Genomic DNA, 20,521 nt, shown 5'->3' on the forward strand with positions numbered 1-20,521 from the left:
GCCCCTGAGGGTTCTGCCGTGTCCCAGTCACTGAGACCTGGAGGGCCTCTGGGAGCCTGGGAGCAGAGGGCTTGGGAGAGGCGCACTTACAGTCTGAGCACAGTATGTGGAGGTTGCTATGCCCATCCCTCCTCCACGGCAAACATGTGGGCACTGAAAGTCAACTTTGCAGAAACCCACCTTCGGGAGCCCGAGGCCTGAGGATGACAATTCCAGGCTGGCTTAGCTTCAAAATAGGTATTATTTTCCCTCTGTTTGCCACATTGCCTACTTGCTTGGGACAACAGTCAGCAGCACAGGGTCAGCAGCTAACATATTTGGACAATCATTGCTAAGGGAATGGGTTGAAATTGTCATTAGCAGGGCTGAACCTGAGGACACATGCCTTCCACATGTTTCTAAAAATGGCCTTGATGATGAAGACATCTCCTTGGTTTTGAACTATTTTTACAACTCTAGGTAAAACCCCAAGCCCCAGTGAGACTTTCTTGGTATAGTTATCCTTAATTAAATAAATTGGTCTCCGAATAGAAGCAGATACACAAAAACTTTTATTAAGTGGAAGTTAGACTTACTTCATGGTAATTAACCAGTTACAAGTGCATTTAAATTCATGTGTGTGGACACTGTAGAAGTCAAAATGGTCTTTTGAAAGTCCAGTGTTCTGGCTCTGTTTGTGCCAGTGCAACCCCAGGTAGAACCATCCACAAAGTAAGTACAGGTCAACAATGATATCAGACTAGATTGGCAACACCATATTCATTGTTACAAGCATTACAGAACAGAAAAGTCCAAGGACCAGAAGACGATTACTAAAGTGATTCTGACTATAAGCCTTTTCTTCTACTTAAATGCTTCCAGAGGACCAGTGTAGCAAATCCTTAACTCTGGGGGGACAGAGCCACTTCTGCATTTTACACTTAAACGGGCCACAGAAACTGTAAACATTTGGTGGTCTCTTGATGCCCATTTCAAGTAGATGCCAGCTGTCCCCTTGGGAAAGTGCAGTTTAACTGGTATGAACATTTAACATTGTACATCTTCGATCTGAAAATTTCCTTCTGTTTCAATTAGCACCAGTTTATTTAAAAATATTTTTCCTGGTGTTAAATATTTAGGAAACATTTTTTTTTTTTAAAAAACGAATACACAAAGTCCAAAACAATGGAAAGCAAAAGAAATTCAAAAAATTGTTTTAGAGAACAGCATTTAGAAAAACAACATCATTTAAACATTCAACAAATCTATGTACAATGTGCCAGAAGCTGGCAAGGAGCATGGCTGCGGAGCACTCAGGTGAAAGGTTTATCAACCTGAACCTCCACAGGCTGTATTTACAGTCAGATAGGTATTCAGAAATGTGTATCAGAACATCTGGATTTGGCTAAAAATCATATAAAAAGACACAATGCCCCTTCCCCAATAACTTCTAATTAGGTAGCAAACAATCCAGTATAACCTTAAGTACCAGGTTTAGAAATGCGTGTTTTTTTTTTCCCCCGTATTTTACAAACAGTTGAGAAACTTTCTCAATGGACACTGAAGAGAACCAGAATGACAGAAATGGAGTTCTTTATTTCCACATTGTCAGATGAAGGAAAAGATATTTTTTCAGGCTGAGTAATGTAGTAAAGCACTGATTAAAGAGCGAAGACAAATTATTAGGGGAAAAAGTTTCATGAAAATATGAAATCAACAAGAGGGCTGAAGAAATTATTTGTGGATATTCTATATAGACTTTCCAAAATATAAGTAATTTTGAAAAAAGATGATTTGCTTTGCTGGACAATATTTTCATATTTTGTTCTTTGAAACTATAACTGATACCCCTTGAATAATATTTTTTTCTGGGATTGAGAATTAAACCCAGCAGATAAAACCTATGCTAACTTTATCCAATGAAATATTCGTTCACTTCATGCAGTTTTGTTTGCTTGTTAATCCAGTGTTACTAGAACATCCACCTTTAAGGAACTGGGCACATTTTCTAACAGCCAACATTTCCCATTTATGCTTACGAAGTAACAAATAAACCATTTCCCATTTATTCATCTTAATGATGGAATTTTTTAGAGCCTGATGTTTCAGAATAAAGTTTCAATCTTTAAAAACATCAAGTAGGAGAATATAGATGGGCTTCCCATATCCCCATAAGGATATGTATCCAAGTTTATTTTGAATAATTTGCAGTTGTGGTAGGTAGCTATGAAAAAAATTTACTTGGATTCGATACAAAATACATGCTACTCTTTGAAAATGCATAGTTTATAATTTTATACATTCATTCACTAACATTAAAGACTTCTGTTAAGCAAGTACTTACCTCTGAATGGTGGTAAAATTATACTTCAAAAGATCTCTAAACATTGGACAGCATTGCCACCTAGCTTTTGAGTTAGCACTCAATGACATGTGAATGCCTGTCATTTCCACACGAGTGTCACACAGGAAGGACTGCTGTTTTCTCTTCATTCTTTCTCCTTTACTTGTTTAGCAGGCACTAAAAAGCAATGTTTTCTACTGATTGCATTTCCACTAAATACCCCATTTTAAAATATTTAATAATTTCATTTTAATATTTTAGATTTGGTGTAGAAAACAATTCAGAAGATGGCTTAATTTTTTAAAGTTTCCTTAAACATTGTCATGGACTAAGGGCAACAGAGGTTTTGTGATTACTGTTGTTCTCTCTCTCCAGTCTTCTCATTTGAAAAAATGACCGTAGGCCACTCGCAGTTGCATCTGATGATAGTCATGAACCCTTTGGGACCTAGCGATTTTTTCTTATCCTGAGTTCTTCTTCTAAGTATATAGGATTTTGATACGCAAAACACTTTGGAAACTATTCTAGTGTCTGGTTATTCCAGAAAGCCTATGTTTAAATGGCTGATCACTGTCCAACCATTAATTACAAAAATAGGAATTTTAGGGTGTGTTGTAGGAAAATATTGATTCGGGGATTTTTTTTTAAAAAAACATGTATGATCCACATTCCTGGGTTAGTTTACACCCAGGACATTTTCAGTTATCGAAGTCATGGGACTAGTATGTTTTGGGGATTTTTTAGTTCTTCCCTAAAAAGCTAAGTCTTTTCTAAAGCTTTCTACCAATGACCAAGGAGGCTCCCCGAACAGTCAGGAGACTGTGAAAGGAGGGGCTTTGCTATCATCACAGGTGTTGGTCACATCACAGCCATCGATTTCCAATAAGCAGAGTATGGAAAAAAGGTTTAAAAAGTAAAACAAGGGTTTGTAATCTGCAAAGTTATGCATTGCTCCTCAACCTTTTTTGGGAAAGTATGGGTAGTTTATCATGAAACTCCGCTGTAAATCCCTGAGGGGTATATTCACACTCTGGCAGCCGCTCTTCCTCTTTCCTCTCGGTCCCAGCCATCTGTGCCCAAAACATAGGAAGGGGGCTCCAGTGGAGTGAGGGACAAGTGCTTAACAACATGAGTGGACTGAAGTCCTTTTCTCTTTCCATAAATACGAAATTATAACAATTATATGCTGCAGGAGCCACTTCCTTTTCACTTACTAAAGGCCAATTCTGCTTTCATGCTCTGTAATTGTGGGCAGAAGTCAGAGCCTGGAGTAATTAAACATGGAGCCCTCTTGCTCTGTCCTCATTGTCCCCTCCTAAGGTGGAACCCAGCTCACATTCCTGGTTCTGATCACTCTATTAGCCTCGCACGTGGAAAGGACCGGTAGGGTTGGTGACTTGCACGGCGGGCTTTGAGGCACAGTGAAAGGATTAGCTATCTGCCTTGTCATTCTTTACAGTGAGTCTGAACAAATCTTTTGTGATGAGCGTGGCTGGCTGTGTGACTAAGCCGCTCTCCTCATGATCACCTAAAACCGTTCAGATAGATGGAATATTTCCCCCGAAGGGAGGGAATAGCCACATTGACTGAGCCTTACATCCCAGTCATAGTAATATTTATCCCCTTGCACCTTAATTTAAGAGAGAGAAAGCAGTAGCACAGAAACAAGAATGTCCCATCAGGGGCTTTGGAACTGAAAAAACATTAACAACAGCCTGGCCTCTAGCTCAGGCAGATGAGGGCAAAGGGGAGGGTAATCTTTCAATGGCAAATTCACTGGGGCTTGCCAAGATGGGGGAAAGCAAGACTGGTAGCTAGAATGGGGACTGTTCTCTTTTAAAGCTGTTTCTTGAGTGCTGGTTTTCCTCTTAAGTCAAGGATGTAGAGAGAATTCAGAAGAAATAGATGAGCACCTTTGTTTTTTTCTGTTTAAAGGAAATTTCCTTCCTTAATGGTAGTCTCACCCCAGGTGCAGCAGTGAAATCTTGGCTCACTGCAACCTCTGCCTGCAGTTTCAAGGGATTCTCCTGCCTCAGCCTCTCAAGTAGCTGGAATTACAGGTGTGCGCCACCACGCCCGACTAATTTTTGTATTTTTAGTAAAGACAGGGTTTCCCTCTTTCTTCTTTTGTTTTCACTCTTTCTTCCTCTGTTGGCCAGGCTGGTCTTGAAATACTGACCTCAAGTGATCCATCTGCCTTGGACTCCCAAAGTGCTGGGATTATAGGCGTGAACCACTGCATCTGGCCAACTCTGGTTAATTTTCTGAATTAAAAATTTAGGGAAAAGGACCTAGCAAGATAATGTAATAGTTAATTAGACTTGAGAACTGATTTTTAGTATTTTCATGATATAAATAAATCAAGGGGATCTTCTCTTTAGAAGGTGGTAGTTATTAACTATGTGGTGGTGCCTAACATGAAAGAACATTTTAAAAAACAAGGACTACAGTTTAATCACCATCTCTGCCTTCTTTCAAAATCTGTGGTTACCTGCTTTCGGAACCATAGCTTTCTTCTTTCTTTCTTCATGGGTCTTTCTACATCCTGTTATTGTCATGGCAACGGCGCTATGATTCTTTTCCATCAGAAGAGGAAAGGACTAAACTGTTTCATTCTCCAACACTGTATTACTTTAGAAACATAATAATAAATATTATTCATCAAAAACCCTGTTCATGATGTAGGAGTCTGGCCAGAAAGTTTTTTTTGAGGCTCCTTCTAGCTCCACAACCCAACTGCCTGTGAATCACTTTACTCTAAACTCAAGATGTTACACCTAGTAAATTAACGGGAGAAAGGTAAGATGAAATCCATTCATATATTGGACTGCCTTTTAATCATTCACAATGAAAGAAATCTCAGGCATTGCCAATGTCATTTAAATTGCATTCATATTTAAACATGACTTAACCATACTACCAGGCGTTTCCAACTCTGAGTTTACAGTATGTTTTGATTTGATCATTACAGATTATAAATTTGAGCTGGTTTTAAAATTTCTGGCATTGACTTAAGTTTATATACATAGCAAATGTTGTATGCTAGCAGCAAAATAAATTTTCCCCAAAGAGTCAAAACTTTTACTCAGAACATACATTTAGCTAATAAGCTCCTATAATTAACTACCAAATTGGCTGAAATTTAGGGATTAGGGATCTGCTACAGTAAAGGGATTCATCTGGGGATAAATCAGTTTGCACTTGGCAACATGACTGAGTAACGGGTGGGCTCTTTATGTCTATGCTGAAAGGCCTGGACTGAAAAGATGGTTTGAGAACATGGTGGGTCCCTGGGTCTTCTTACGTCCCTAGTCAGTCTGGAAGACTAAGGTTTGAGCCAGGCCTTTAATGAGCCCCTTCCCTCTTCCTTGCAAGCAATACTGAGGCTGACTCAGGTTCAAGACTACTCTGGGTTGGCCTTGGAGGTGGGTAATGTTGATTTTAAATATTCCTATTCTACACTGGGTTCTTACAAAGATCAAATGAAATAGTGTGTGTGAACGAGACGTATCTTATTACATACGTGAAAGGGTCAGTGACTATCCCAACACCATCAGGACTCTGATGTAAGATAGAGTTTAAAATAACTTAGTCCCTCTAAATGAAGGAAGCAACTTCTAATTTTTTTCATGACATAATTTATTCTCATTTTGCTTTCCCCTCAAAGATGCTAGGGTTTTGTATGTGGAAAAACCTCCTTTTGAGGTTAGTGGACACTCCGAAATAACCTAAATGCCTACCAGTTCTGAAGCAAGGCTTCTGCTGTATCAGAGGTGAAGCAGTGGTAATTTTACTTGGTAACGAAGACTCATGAGGCCGGATGGAGAGGGAAGGAGTGTGGGGAGGCTGGCCAAGGGCTTTGGCACAAGGAGGCAATGTGTGCTCGCTTCAAGCTTCAGAGGCTCCTGGCAGCCTTCTCGGAAGGCACGAGGCTGCTCTTTGCCAGCCCCTCATCACAGTGGCCACGGTAGAAAACACTAAGAAAATTAGGATAACAGTGATTCAACACTTTACGGGGCACAGCCTGGGCATGCCAAAAGGAGGCAGAGTGAGAGAGCTGGATAACTCAGCGTATCTATATTCAAGTCTGCCATGAGAATGATATCTGGGGAGAAATGATCTCTTTCCCCTCTTTTATTTTAGTTGCCCAGATAGTGCCGACATGCGAGTTTGTGGGGCTGATGGATGAACCTGACCTGACAACTGTGGAATGTGAAATCCACTTTTCCCAATAGTTGAAACTGGGGGCTGCAGGCTGCACCTGTCTGTGTACAGCTTCTCTTTGGTCTGCACAGTGTTGGCCAAGAGCTTGAGTTAGTTGTCAACACTTACGTGTCAGGTAATATCATACTTCCACGTCAGAAGATCTAGCAGCCCTGGGCCTGATTTCTGCATGGTTCTGATTGTCTAGAGCTGAGTGTGGGCACCCCTTCAAAGAGGGCATGTGTTCTGCAGTTCAACCTGGTCTCCACCATTCTTGTGTTCCTCTTTGCCTTATCCATATCAATCATTTACAGAACTTGCCTGGTCCTTCTGAGGCACTGACATTTGCAACCTCTCCTATATAGAATTAGGAATCTTTTGGAAATGAGACTCATTTGGTTCAAAACCGTACAGCAATAAAAACTTCTTGGGGACTTTAATGCTAACAATGGAGACATTCCAAGGAGTGAAAACAGAGATTTGCAGGACGCCTCATCTCAGAGACCAGGAGCCAAGCCTGTACATGGCTTTCCCTAACTCTGTGCATTTCTAGTCCTCAAGTGTGCAGATTCTAAAGCCTATTTGAAACCAAGGTCTGAGTGACCTTCTGACCACCTCATAAGAGCTGCCCAACGGGTGTATGGCTGTTCTATCTCAGCTTTGCTTTTGATGTTATCTGCATACTTGGCTAATTAGGCTAGCTTTTGGATTACTAAAATCTTAGAAAGAAAAGATGCTTTCTTGTTTTAACAGTGAGTGGGCTTGAAAAAACTGTACGGCATTATGAAATGGTTTTGGCAAAGCTCTGAATTATTTGTACAGTTTTAATAAACTCTTCACAACTCCCCTCTGTTTCCTGGTTCTTGGGAACTCAGTCGCTTTCTGATCACAACCTCATGTGCCTGCTAGTTCTTCACAGTGAAAAATCAAGCACTTGTTCTTTTTGTTTTGTTTCTTTTCCTTTTTTATTTTTTCCCTCCACTATATTTTGGAAGCACTTGTTCTTATGTAGAAATTACAGTTATATAGTTAGTGCTGAGGACAAAATTATTTTAAACACTACTGATCACCTAAGAATTCTATCTTTGGGTCTATCTACTATGATTTTAGAAATTTCCACCAAATGATACTTGCTAGTTAAATGCAAGTATCTGTGATTCTGGTAGGTCAAGTGGTAAACTTGTCTTTGTGACATAGAATTTATCATTTTACACTAAAAAATTTATAAGAATATTTCTCCCATGGCCTATAAGCATACCTGTTAACACATTTTAGATTTAAAATATATAAAATGACTCTTCAGGCGTCTTTTTCCATACTTTGAAAACACACTAGTAATGATAAAAGGAGTAGCTGTTGCTATCTTGATTCTCCTATAATACCCATTCCATCTGATCTGTATTTCTACCCTTGCTACAGAGGGTTAATTAAAAAGATATGCATCAAAACATTTGCTTAAAAGAGACATAGCCCTTTGTTTGGTGAGCAGGAATTACTTATAATATTAATACTTCCTGTCTGGTAAAATACTATATTTTAAAAAATAAGCTACAATGTATAAAACCAAGGTCATTTCTCACAAAATGTCTGCGTTCTTTGTGATTACAAAACACTGCATCTTGTAAAATATTTCCAGTTAACTTGAGAAGTAGAGTACTGACGCTTATTACCAAAGTGTCATGTCTCTTAGAACTGTAGAAGCCTAATCAGTATATTTCTTGTTTTATTTGGAAAATTAAGTTATAATTGTTTTTGTATTTAAAGGTTACGTTTTGCCAAAACATATTACCATTGTGATTCTCAGACCCACAACAAAAGTTATAAAACATGAGATTGTCTTCAAAAAAAGGAACTATTTACAAAACAGGACCAGAAGTAAAATTCCCATTTTGGTTCCTGGTCCTACGATAGATATACCTTTTAAAGCATGTATATCATTGGATATGGGCTTTTTCAAAGTCAGTCATAATAAGCAAACCAGTTGGTCTTAAATACATTTTATACTTTCTTGCTCTATTGGTGTGCATTACTCAGTGATACAACTGGTACCTAAAAAAAGTGCTAATCTCATTTTATTTACTGACTTCAGGTTTGGCTAGTTACAATGCAAAAAAGATACATGAAACAGTTCCAATATGGAGGAATCCCCACAGGTATGAGGAACAGGGACAGTCCGTGCCGCTGGTAGGGCTACTTTCTTAGAGAAATGAAATTTCCAGTTGACCCGTGTGCCCAGGGCATTCTCCAAAATGATTCACATTCTCATTCATATTCATGAATCCTGCTCTGTTTCCACTCATTTGTATGCACAAATTCTTCCCTGAGTTCACACAGGTCAGTGCTACAGAAGATGTGGTCGATAGCAATTCTACAGGGTCATGAGAAAAAGCAGCACCTTGTCCACAAGAGTCCATGGAAGTTTGTTCGCTAACATGCTATTAAAGCAAAATGTACATCGTTCACGGCTTGCTTTCACCTACGGAATTCTGCTGATAGCTAATAAACAGTCATCCATTGGGTAATGATAAAAAGGACCAGCAAGGCTTTGTATTCACAATTACATTCAGAAAAAGCCTTACATGAGTCTAGGAATACCACCCCCACCCCGTCCCCCTCCCCCACCCCCAGGCATTGCACCTGTGGTTCAAACGTTAGCCTTAGGCTACAGGTCAGCTCCAAACCGTTTTCCCAGGGCACTCCCCTATGCCTCACAAATGTCAGTACTGCCCAGTTCACATAAATTTGTCTTGAAATGATACCATGTTCATTTGAAAAAAAAAATTGTTCTGACTATAAAAGACTTTAGTGATAACAAAATTCTTCCTAGTTTCAGGAGTCTCCAGACCTATTTTTGCATGCCCTTTATTTTTCCCTGAGGAAATGAATATTATTTACAGTATTTTGCTACTATTCTCAAGGTATTCTCTGTTATATGTACAATTCTGGCCACTTTTCTCTGAACCTTTGCAAGTGAATGCTGCACTTTAGAGTCTGATGAAAGGGGAACATGGATTCAGCAGTGCCAACTAATTCAGAACCCAGGGCTGCTTTCAAAAGTGTGTCTTAGTGTGACACCAGAAACAGCAGACTTAAAACTCGAGTGCTCTTGAGATTTAATGGAGGACATTTCAGTTTCAAAAATCTTTTGCAACATATACACATGTGACTATCTCTTTGAAAAGTTTTTAGAAAGGTCAAGAATTGTGTCATTCTCTATTGAAAATTTTCATCTGCAATATGGTTATGTTCGGGCAGGAATTGTCTAATAAAAGGGCACCTTGTTGGTGCCTGGAGCTGCTGACAGGCACTTTGCAGCTAAGCGCACACATTCTTGGTCAGAAACCTACAGCTTTTTTCCTGACACTGGCTTTTGCCAACCAAGGGAGAAAACTTTTCAGCTAGTGTGGTGGAGAGAAGTCCATATCTGCTAGAGATGGCCCGCTCAGGCTAGGCACAGCAGCCCTGCACTCTTGGCCGGAGGTACTTCCCTTCAGGTCATTCTCTCCTTGCTTTAGGCAACTGCTCCCAGAGGAGAAAATGGCAGCTCCCTGGGAGGTACTTAGGGATGGTGACCACCGGCTGATCAGCACCAAGAAGATGAGCAAGAGCCAGGTGTCCACAGCCCTCTTGTACCTCCCCCCTGACTCCCTTGCTACCTGTGTGTTTTCTCCAGGCTGTCACACTGCCTCCCACCCACCAATGCAGCATACATCTGCTGGGAAGGCCCAAGGCTTAACACCACTGCCTGCTGGCCACTCTGCTTTGTCGCTTTCTGGAGAATGTCCTGTCAGTCACTATGAAATGACTTCTTTGGAGAGAGATGAAAAACCTTTTCTGAAGGCTGGGGTGTCAAAGGATTAAAAAAAATCAAAAGGCTACATCATGCCTTACTTAGAAATATTTTGGGACCAGAATCCATTGTTTTGCATGCCTTTTGCGCAGATAGGCCTCTGAGCTCCCTGCGGTGGCCAGGGCTCCAGTTCCACTGCCAGCCTGCTGTGGGAGCAGTCTGCCCAGTCCTCCCCCTCCTCCCAGCCAAACAAACACACACAGAGAACTTGGTTCCACAGAGATGGCATCAAACGAATGTCTGGTTAATTTGGCACTTCATTTAGTTCCAAAATATAACAAAATAATGCTACGTTTAAAAAAAAAAAAACCCTAACTTGCACGATCAGTGGTGTATATTGGAATTCATAGCTTTCTGGGTGGCCTGTAAGGAGTATAATCCCTTTTCTTCAAGACCAGCCACCTGTGGCTTGGTGGTCTACTAGTTATTCCACGCCTTGGTCCAGGGAATATGTGTCTGTGTCCAGGAAGGTACTGAGGGTCTGTCTGCACCTGAAGCCAGAAAAGAAAGTACACAGAGCCGTGGGCTAGCAGGCAGAAAGCAGCCCCAACTTGGGTAGGAGGTACAGAACTGTGTGAAAAATGCTTTAGAAAGGAGAAGAGATCCCAGGGAAGCTACATTCAGCTCTGTAGTTCTGCTTATACCTGTGCACTGGCTGAACACCAGATAAGGACTGAGCTTGGCTCAGCTAAGCTGGAGCTCAGCACTACTTATGGGGTATATATCTGGGGGTGGAAGCCACGGGGTTTTGCTCCAGGACTGCTCCATAGCAAAGATCTCTCCCTCCTTGTGTTTCAAAGTTCTGGGATGGGGGATGGATTTTATACTTCATGACTTGAATCTTTTTCTATTAGTAACAGTCCAACGATCAAGGGCCAGGGAGCTTTGCTGAAGAGAAAAACCTCTGGTCCAGGACTGTACCCTGTCATTTAAACACATGGTGAACTTGTTTAAACAGGTGACAAGCTCTGGCCGCCCAAGGCCACTGGGCAATCTGCCCATGGCTCAGGGCTTCCTGGACCAGGCCAGAGCATCATCTCGCATCAGTGGTGCTGCATGGGGGTGACAGGACACCAGGAGGAGAAAGGACGTGTTAGAGTAGAGGAAACAAACACATTTCTGCGTTTAAAAAAATGCCATTTCCTGGCTGACCTTGTAAGTCTAAAACATACAGTATTGCTGGTGCTGTGACTAGTACTGATTGGTAATCAAGATGCAAAATTAGATGAAGCTCTTTTTCTCTTCTCTTAAAATAAATGTTTTTAAAGAAAAAAATAAATGAAGAAAAAAACCAGGATCTCTTCCAAGGAGTAATTTTAAAAAATTTATATGAGTTTAAAAAATAAAAGTCCCATAATACGTGAATGCACAGATTGTGGATGTTGCGCTGTAGAACCTCCTTATACTTTCTTTTGCTTGTATATAAAAAGAATATCTGTCATTACTAGATGTCTTCTTTTTACGCTTAAAAAAGTGTATGTATAATCTCTAGACATATATTAAACTTTCCTCTGTGCAATTTCATTTAACATTCCTATGGCTGATCCCATGTCCCCTGTCCCTATACAGTGCCTCCTATAAGGTGCTCTTCCTACTTTGCATAGGTATAGGAGAAATAACTCTTTAGCAGGGCAATTGAGAGTTGGGTAGATAGAGAATGAGCTTATTTATAGGGCTTGACGACTCCCCTCTCCCCACACCACTATCCCCCAAACAAACAAGCAAGTAAGTTACAAAGCCCAATAAATGGAACATAGTGCAAGCCCTGGCCCTACTAAACTGAGAAATTCCTATACCTACATGCATTTTCCTTTTGGTGTTATGTTCCCTTTTGAGCAAATTCTTAAATGAATAGCTCCAATATTTTTATAAGAAAAACTTAAAGTTTGGACCTTCCATTTACTCACATAATGTTTATATTGTTAATTAACTCATCTCCCGGACATGCTAAAGCATAAAACCTATAAAAGTGCACTCAGAATGGAAGTGGTTTGTTGATCTAACATGACTTTCTGAACAGGTAGGGCCATGTGGGCTGTGCTCTGTTGTCTAAAGCAAACCTGCTGGGACAGTTTGGAGTTCTCTACCTCTTCTGAAATCAGTCAGTGGTGGAGTCTGGAGAGAAGGAAAATGACCCATTAACCTGGCTACAATCTTGACAGATAAGCAGTAACAAATAGCTCCGAGTTGCCATTTGTGTCACATCCCTGAAAGAAGCATTGAGGCTTACCCAGATGGCTACAGGTGCCAGTTCTTGACTGAGTTGTGGCAGGTAGAGAGTAGAGTTAGCTGTGCTGCCTTTAGGGGAAGAGCTTCTTATGGATCCAAGGAAGACTCCTAGATGTTTCCCAACAGTGACAGCTGGACTTCCTGAACTCAGCTTCGGGCTGAAGTCTGCTGGTGATTTCCGTGGACAATCCCTTCTCGAGTTTATGCCATCTGGGCCCCTACAAACTAATAGCTCTACCATGGTTCAGTGTGGGGCCATTCTTAAAAGAAAAACAAACAAAAAGCCATAGAAAAGATGCCCAGAGTGCTGCGCTGTCTTGCAACACATCCTGACATATACTGCTCCAAGAAGTCAAATGGAAAATAGGGAAAAGATTATTCACAACAAAAGTAAGTATTGATCTTTGTACAAACGCTACTGAATAACCTGTAGCTTGTTTTTTAAGTGTCAAAAAAATCTTGGAAATGGCATAATTCAGAAAGCTTATCAAAATATGCCTCCTTTCTAGGTAAAATGGGCTTTGTTGGTTCAATTGCTACAGAAGTCCACAGTTTTAAGTCTAGACATACAGCAAAAAAAGTTGACTTTTCTTTTGAAGGAAAAAAAACTAGTTATAGCTGCTCCAGGCTGGGTTCTCAGTAAGAGCAACTTTCTTTTGTCATAGGTGGTGACTTAAACAATTTTTCTGTGTTTTTGCTGTTATTCCTCCAAGGTTCCTGAAAGGGCTTTTCCTGGCTTCAACTGTGTTTTATTCAGTAGGAAAAGCTCTTTCCAACACCTGCAGTGGCAGGCCAGGGCAGGAGCGGCTCAGGGCCCTGAGCCCCTCTGCCTGGGGGTCTCTCAGTCGAGGAACCTCTGGCAGGCCTTCTTCCAGCGGCAGGCGGTACACCACATGTCTCGGTTCTCCATCCCGTACACCTTCCGACACTTTTTGCCCTCTCCCCTTGGCTTCCTGTAAGACAGATGAGGAAGGTTAGTTTAGTGGGAGGAATTCAATGGGCATTCTATGGAGAGCTCAAAAATCCCTTGAAAGAGTGAGGGAGGAAAAAAAAAAAAAAAGGCTGGCCATGGTGGCTCATGCCTGTAATCCCAGCACTTTGGGAGGCTGAGGTGGGCGGATCACCAGAGGTCAGGAGTTTGAGACCAGCCTGTCAACATGGTGAAACTCTGTCTCTACTAAAAACACACAAAAATTAGCCAGGCATGTACCTGTAATCCCAGCTACTCAGGAGGCTGAGGCAGGAGAATCACTTGAACCCGGGAGGTGGAGTTTGCAGTGAGCCAAGATCGTGCTGCACTCCAGCCTGGGAGACAGCGACTTCTCTCTAGGTTCAGACTCTAATATGTGCTGGTTGTTTTCACAGCCACTACACTCAACTGTTAAAATTTGCTACCATATCCCTTAGGCTTCTATTTGTCTACTTGTGGACATGTCCATTTGGGCATCTTCATAAAACTGAATTAAACAAGTAAACACAAGAAGTGCCAGTAGAGAGCAACATTGCTCTTTCAAGTTTTTAAGTAGGTACTTTCAAATGCTCCCACCATTCTCAATTTCTAGTACAGCAGTCCCTGCTAAGGGTGGGGAATATGTTCCAAGACCTCCAGTGGATGCCTCAAACTGCAAATAGTACAAACCCTATATATATATTATGCATGACTTTTTCTTTCTTTACAGTTTCATGGATTGAAGATTCATTCTTACTGTCGATCTTCGCAATCTCAGTATAAAAATTTTTTTCTTTGTTAAGTTGAAAACTTTCACCTTTTCACTTAAAGGAAGCACTTTATGGCTTGTCTTTAGCATATCTGAATTCTAGCCTCACCACTCTTGCACTTTGGGTCCATTATTAAGTAAAAGAAGGGTTACTTGAACACAAGTACAGTTCGTTACAGTCAATCTAATGGGCGAGTAGTGTAGACAGCGTGGATACACTGAACAAAGGGATAACATACATCACAGGCAGGACTGAGCTGGATGGCACGAAATTTCATCACACTACTCCGAATGGTGTGCAATTTAAAACTTATGAATCATTTATTTCTGGAATTCTCCATTTAACATTTTTGGACCACAATTGACTTTGGGTAACTGAAACCACAGAAAGTAAAACTGTGGATAAAAGGGGACTATTGTATTTTGGTTAAGGAACTTCTGGGGAGATCATTCTTGATCTGCATTAAAAATTGTATCTTATAGTTCATTTAATATAGAGATTAATACAACATGGCTCCAAATAGACCCAATAATCACCATTACCTATTCTGTAAAACAAAAACAAAAACAAAAAACCAAAACCTTACTGTAAATCATTACCCCCCGAAACAACAAATCTTCATTAATAGGTAATGGATGGGAAAAACCATGGGAAAAAAAGAAAGGGTGTTTTGTCAATTGTGGAGAAATTTTATAGAAGATCATTTCTCAGGGTTCTCTCTGCTGTTGTTTTACAGTTAATTCCCTTGTGGTGAGGTGTGTGGAGTTTTTTAAGCTGTCGTACCTTAAGCTGACTGTGCCTCTGGGTGGGGAGGACAGGACCGTGTGCGCATGCTGTCTCTGCTCTCCTGTGCCCACCGGATGATGTGTGGGTGACACCTGGTGAATACATGGAAAAGAAAGTTGATGGGGCAGGTTCTCCACCCATGCAGTTAGTTAACCTTTGCTGTGTGGACACTGATCCTTGACCATTAGAAGCAGAGATGAGGCCAGGCACGGTGATTCATACCTGTAATCTCAGAACTTTGGGAGGCCAAGGAGGGCAGATCACTTTGGTCAGGAGTTCAATCAGCCTGGCCAACATGGTGAAACCCCGTCTGTACCAAAAAGTACAAAAATTAGCCAAGTTGGGGTTGTGTGCCTGTAATCCCAGCTACTTGGGAGGCTGAGGCAGGAGAACTGCTTGAACCCCAGGGCGGAGGTTGCAGTGAGCCGAGATCGTGCCACTGCACTCCAGCCTGGGTGACAGAGTGAGATCCTGTCTCAAAAAAAAAAAAAAAAAAAAAAAAAAAGGAAGCAGAGATGAAATGAAATACTTTCCTCACAGAGACCACACATTAAAATGGAGGAGGACTGCTCATGGCAGAATTAAAATGCATTCCCAAACAGAGAAGACCCACCAACAGCCAATATCTCAAACATTTTTTTACTTCATATCTATGCATTTCGAGTGGCTCATAATACCATATTTTCACTTGAATAATATTTTAAATCTTAAAGTACATTCCTGTCTATTTCTTTTGCTCCTCATGAACCCTGTCAAGTAGGGCAAGGCTCATGATTCCCTTTTTAGAGGATGAAACATACCTAGAGAGGTTAAGAGATTTATTTAAGATTACGTAGCTAGTAAGCGGCAATGACACAGTGCAGGTCTAGGCCTTCTGTTGGCTCTAGTGGATCAATCACTGCCACTAAATACATGGATTCTTGTAAAAAACACCCCATCAGCAGACTCTCACGTCCCAACAGAAAGGAATAAAGGCAAGAGGCAGAGAGTCTGAGCAAATCAAGAACGTATGCCACCCACCGAACACTTACTGAGCGCTCACTATGTGCAGGTACACTCACAGCAGCTTTAGTCTTCACAACGACCCCACGCAGTATTACTATTGTTCCCATTTTACAGATTAGGAGACTAAGGCAGATGGAGGTTAAGTAACTTGCCAAAGGTCATGGCATGTGTCATGGTAGACCCAGGGCTGTGCTGCAGCTCTCCCTGGCACCAGGACCTGTGTTTAACCCTGTTGCTTTTCTGTCCCTCAGTCATAGAGGAGGGCCCCTACTGTCCTCAGTCCCTCCTGGATTACTCACTTCAGCCCTTTGCATTACCTGTCTCCTAACACTAAGTAATCTTCCCAGCTTCTGGAATTCTTAAAAGCTGCAACAAATTAATTTTTTTAACAAAGGAAAAAGAATGTTTCTTTTTTTTTTTAGATTATAAAAACTTCCTCTTTAACCAAGGCTTTTAACATGAACAGATTTCTTGAATAAAATGGAAAGTTTCCAGTACACTGAAACATAAATCCGCAAGTCACCATACATACAACACCCGGCAGGAAAAAACAAAAACAGCAAGTTTACATGATCCCTGTAACAGCCATGGTCTCAAACTCAGATGCTTCCTCCATCTGCCAAGTGTGTTCTGGATACAGAGCACATCGTGGCTTCTGGGGTCACACTCAGCTGAGGCTGTGGGTCCACAGAGCACTCATCTGGCTGGGCTATGGTGGTGGTGGCTCTACTCAAGAAGCAAAGCAGTTACCAGCACATTCAAACAGTGTATTGAACATTTTTAAATATCAAAGTGAGAAACAAGAAGGCAACATAATACTGTTATCAGAAAGATGTTAGGAAGTAAGGACAGCTGTGTAAAGCTTGAGGCTGAAAAGTAGCTTGCCAGCTTCATTTCTTTGGTTTCTCGGGTAGTGGGCGCCGGAACAGCAAGATGTGAGGTTCTGGTTCATGGATCATATAATGGACCCATCCCTGACTCTGCTGAACGCCAAGATTCCTCCATTCAGATTCAGACATCAAATGGGTTTCAGGGACCAGCTTGGCTATGTCCTTGGGCAGCATGACATGTCGATACTCAAACTCCTCGTCGTCGTATTTGTCCGAATAGTAAATTTATTTGTGCAACATGATCGCTCGGTTTGCTAGCCTTCAGCCCCACGCCGCCAACCTCCCGGAAAAAGAATGTTTCAACTAATTAATCAGTATTGCCATATGTAGGAGGATAGACATTTAATAAATTTAAAAACCTAGGAGTCAACGTGGTCACAGGAATAGCATTGTCACTTAAAAGTCATGGGAGCATTCCCCAAACATCCTTAGAGAATTGCTTTTCTCTAGTACAGGTATTAGTACTTTCTCTTCTCTTTCAACGTAAAGGAATGCACATGACACAGTTCGGATGTGTGTCTCTGCCCGAATTTCATGTTGAAAAGTAATCCCCAATGCTGGAGGTGGGGCCTGGTGGGAGGTGTGTGGATTATGGGGATGGATCCCTCATGAATAGCTTGGACCATTCTCTTGGTGATATGTGACCTCTCACTCTTGAGTTTACATAAGACTGTGGTTGTTTTATGCCCATTCCTGCTTTCATACATGACGTGCCTGCTCCTGCTTCACCTTCCACCATGAGTAAAAGCTCCCTGAGGCCTCCCCAGAAGCAGACACCACTGTGCTTCCTGTACAGCCTGTAGAGCCAATTAAACCTCTTTTCTTTATAACTTACCCTATCTCAGGTATTTCTTTATAGCAATGCAAGTATGGCCTAATAGAGATCATCAGTGTTATTTTCCCAGACATTAATTTTAATGCTATGGCTTGAATGTTTGTCCCCTCCAAAACTTATGTTGAAACTTACTTGCCATTGTAATAGTATTAAAAGGTGGGGCCCTTAAGAGGTGATTAGGCTATGAGGGCTCCACTCCCATGGGTGGGATTAGTGTTCTACAAGGGCCAGTTTGGCCCCCCTCACCCTCTCACCTTCTGCCATGTGATGATGCAGCATAAAGGCCCTAACAGAGGCTGGCATGTTGATGTTGGACTTCCCCGCCTCCAGGTTGTTAGTCAGTAAATTTCTGTTCATTATAAATTACCCAGTCTAAGGTATTCTGTTATAGCAGCACAAAACTTAGACATTTAAAAAATTATACAGGTAGGGCCAGGAGTGGTAGCTTATGCCTGTAATCCTAGCACTTTGGGAGGCCAAGGTGAATGGATCACTTGAGTCCAGGAGTTTGAGCCCAGTCTGGGCAACATGGTGAAACCCCATCTCTACTAAAAATACACAAATTAGCCAGATTGGTGATGTGCACCTAAAGTCCCAGCTACTCGGCTGAGGTGGGAGGATCACCTGAGTGTGGAGAGTTCAAGGGAGCAGTGAGTCGAGATTGTGCTGTTGCACTCCAGCCTGGCCAACAGAGTGAGACACATCTCAAAAAAAAAAAAAATTATACAGGTAAGTAAAAATCTAACATTTGGAACCATTGTTGCCATGAGTTTGAACTATTCTATACCACTGGTCTTCATGCTAAAGTTGGGTGGAGCAAGGGCCAGCAGAGGTAACATTCAGAGTTTTTAAAAATAAAAGCTTTGGAGTTCAGTGCATTCATTTCATGTGTATAGATATGCAGCTTCCTCCAAGAGCAGAATCCTCCTCACCCCATCTCATAATGGCTTTGGTTTTGTACAGGATGAATAACAGCAAACTAGAGAGAGTGAATACCTGAGACATCTACAGTCACTGTAGATGATCTCTGATATGCTTATATGAATTGTTTTAAATTATCAGGAAAATAAACATAAAAATTAACAATTCTTGTAGAACTTAAAGAATCCCAAGAACACTGTACTTCATTTTGTCAGAGAACTGGAAAAGTTTGGTTGACATGACAGTAACACTACTCCCATCAGCCACGGATAATGTGGAAGTTTCTAGATCATGCAAAGTTGCCATAGCCCTTTTGCATGAAGTGATATGAGATTATTGGATACTCTTCATTCAACAGATATTTATTAAGTACTTGCTATGTACCAGGCATTGTTACAGATTCTGAGGATACAGCTGTGAACAAAACAAATTCTCTGCCCTCATGGAGCTTATGTTCTAGTGAGAAGACAGACAATAAATACGAAATCACACAAGATCATTTTAGTGATAAGTAGCTGACAGAAATGAAATAGGGTAACAGGCTAAAGTGTAATAGAAGGAGAGGACATTTATTTATCTTGAGTGGTAAGAGAAGGCTTCCTGAGGAGGTTACCTTTCACCTACAAGGCACTGCAGAAAAAGGGGTGGGCACTTTGTGGGAGGTGGAGGGTGGGAGGAGAGGAGACGGAAGTATCAAGCTATGCCTCTGACCTGCAATAAGGGATCTGAATGTTATTCTAAGCGCAATAAGTAAGCCATTGGAGTGTTTTTAAAAGTAAGACATCTGATTAATGCTTTAAACAGATCACTTTGGCACTTTGGAGAATGGACAGCAGACAGCCTGGAAAGGAGCCCTGGAGTTAAGAGGCTTTTGCAGTATTCCAGGCAAAGACATACTGGTGGTTTAGACTAGGTATGGCGGCAGTGGTGGGGAGGGTCTGGATTCCTGTTGTTTAGAGGGACAGCCTAGGACTTGTGGGTTAGGATGGGGCACAAAGAAAATTGCATCTCTAGATGAATCAAGGATGAATTGAGGAGTCAAGGATGAATCCCAGGTTCTGGCCCAAGTGGCTGGAGGCACAGTGGTGCCACTTTCTGAGATGAGAAAGTTACAGAAGCAGCAGGGTGGGGGAGGCATGAGGAACAGGCTTTTGAAAATTCCAGGAACAGGCTTTGAGGGACATGGATTGTCTTCAGCGGTTTTGTGCTGCTATAACAGAGTACCTGAGACTGGATGATTTATAATGAGCAGAAATTTATTTTTTAAAGTTCTGGAGGCTGGAAAGTCCAAGGTTGAGGGGCCGGCGTGTGACAATGGCCTTCTCGCTGTGTCATCCCAGGGCAAAGGGTGGAAGGGTAACAGTTCACTTAAGAGAAGGCTGAACTTGTTTTTATAACAAACCCACTCTTCTGATAATGACACTAATCCATTCATGAGAGTAGAGTCCTCTGGACCCCATCACCTCTTAAGGGTTCCACCTCTCAACACTGCTGCACTGGGGATTATATTTCCAACACATGAACTTTGGGGGACACTTGCAAACCACAACATGGACCTCCTGCAGGAATGACCCCTCGCCAAAGTCCTTCTTCCTGCTAATGGCTCTCTTAACTCTGGAGTTCAGTACATGCATTTCGAGGACCCACTTCAAACTTCCATATGTGGCTGAGTTCAGTAGGAGGCTCAATATGACATGTGAGTTTTTTCTTCAGACTTCTAATGGCAATACAGTCATGTTTCAGCTTCTTATTTTAGTTGA

The 20,521-nt window shown here is 41.5% G+C and overlaps 1 protein-coding gene and 1 pseudogene across 3 annotated transcripts in view; both read right to left on the bottom strand.

Moving 5' to 3' along the window:
- Positions 1 to 528: 528 nt before the first annotated feature.
- The window catches only part of ZNF704 (zinc finger protein 704), a 244,795-nt gene continuing 224,802 nt past the window's right edge, over positions 529 to 20,521 (bottom strand). The window contains exons 8-10 of one of the 3 annotated variants that reach the window (XM_057303035.2): positions 15,108 to 15,202; positions 12,607 to 13,558; positions 529 to 8,961 (exon numbers count right to left, since the gene is read on the bottom strand). In XM_057303035.2, the coding sequence (XP_057159018.1) occupies positions 13,447 to 13,558; positions 15,108 to 15,202 (207 nt within the window). In that variant the 3' untranslated portion in view covers positions 529 to 8,961; positions 12,607 to 13,446. Of the gene's footprint in view, positions 12,492 to 12,606; positions 13,559 to 15,107; positions 15,203 to 20,521 lie in introns of all 3 variants that reach the window. The other 2 variants (XM_057303036.2, XM_057303037.2) reach the window with 2 other exon arrangements.
- On the bottom strand, positions 16,521 to 17,245 carry LOC112440684 (cyclin-dependent kinases regulatory subunit 1-like; annotated as a pseudogene).

The sequence above is a fragment of the Pan paniscus genome, chromosome 7 (genome assembly GCF_029289425.2).
Source record: "Pan paniscus chromosome 7, NHGRI_mPanPan1-v2.0_pri, whole genome shotgun sequence".
Lineage (NCBI taxonomy): Eukaryota > Metazoa > Chordata > Mammalia > Primates > Hominidae > Pan > Pan paniscus.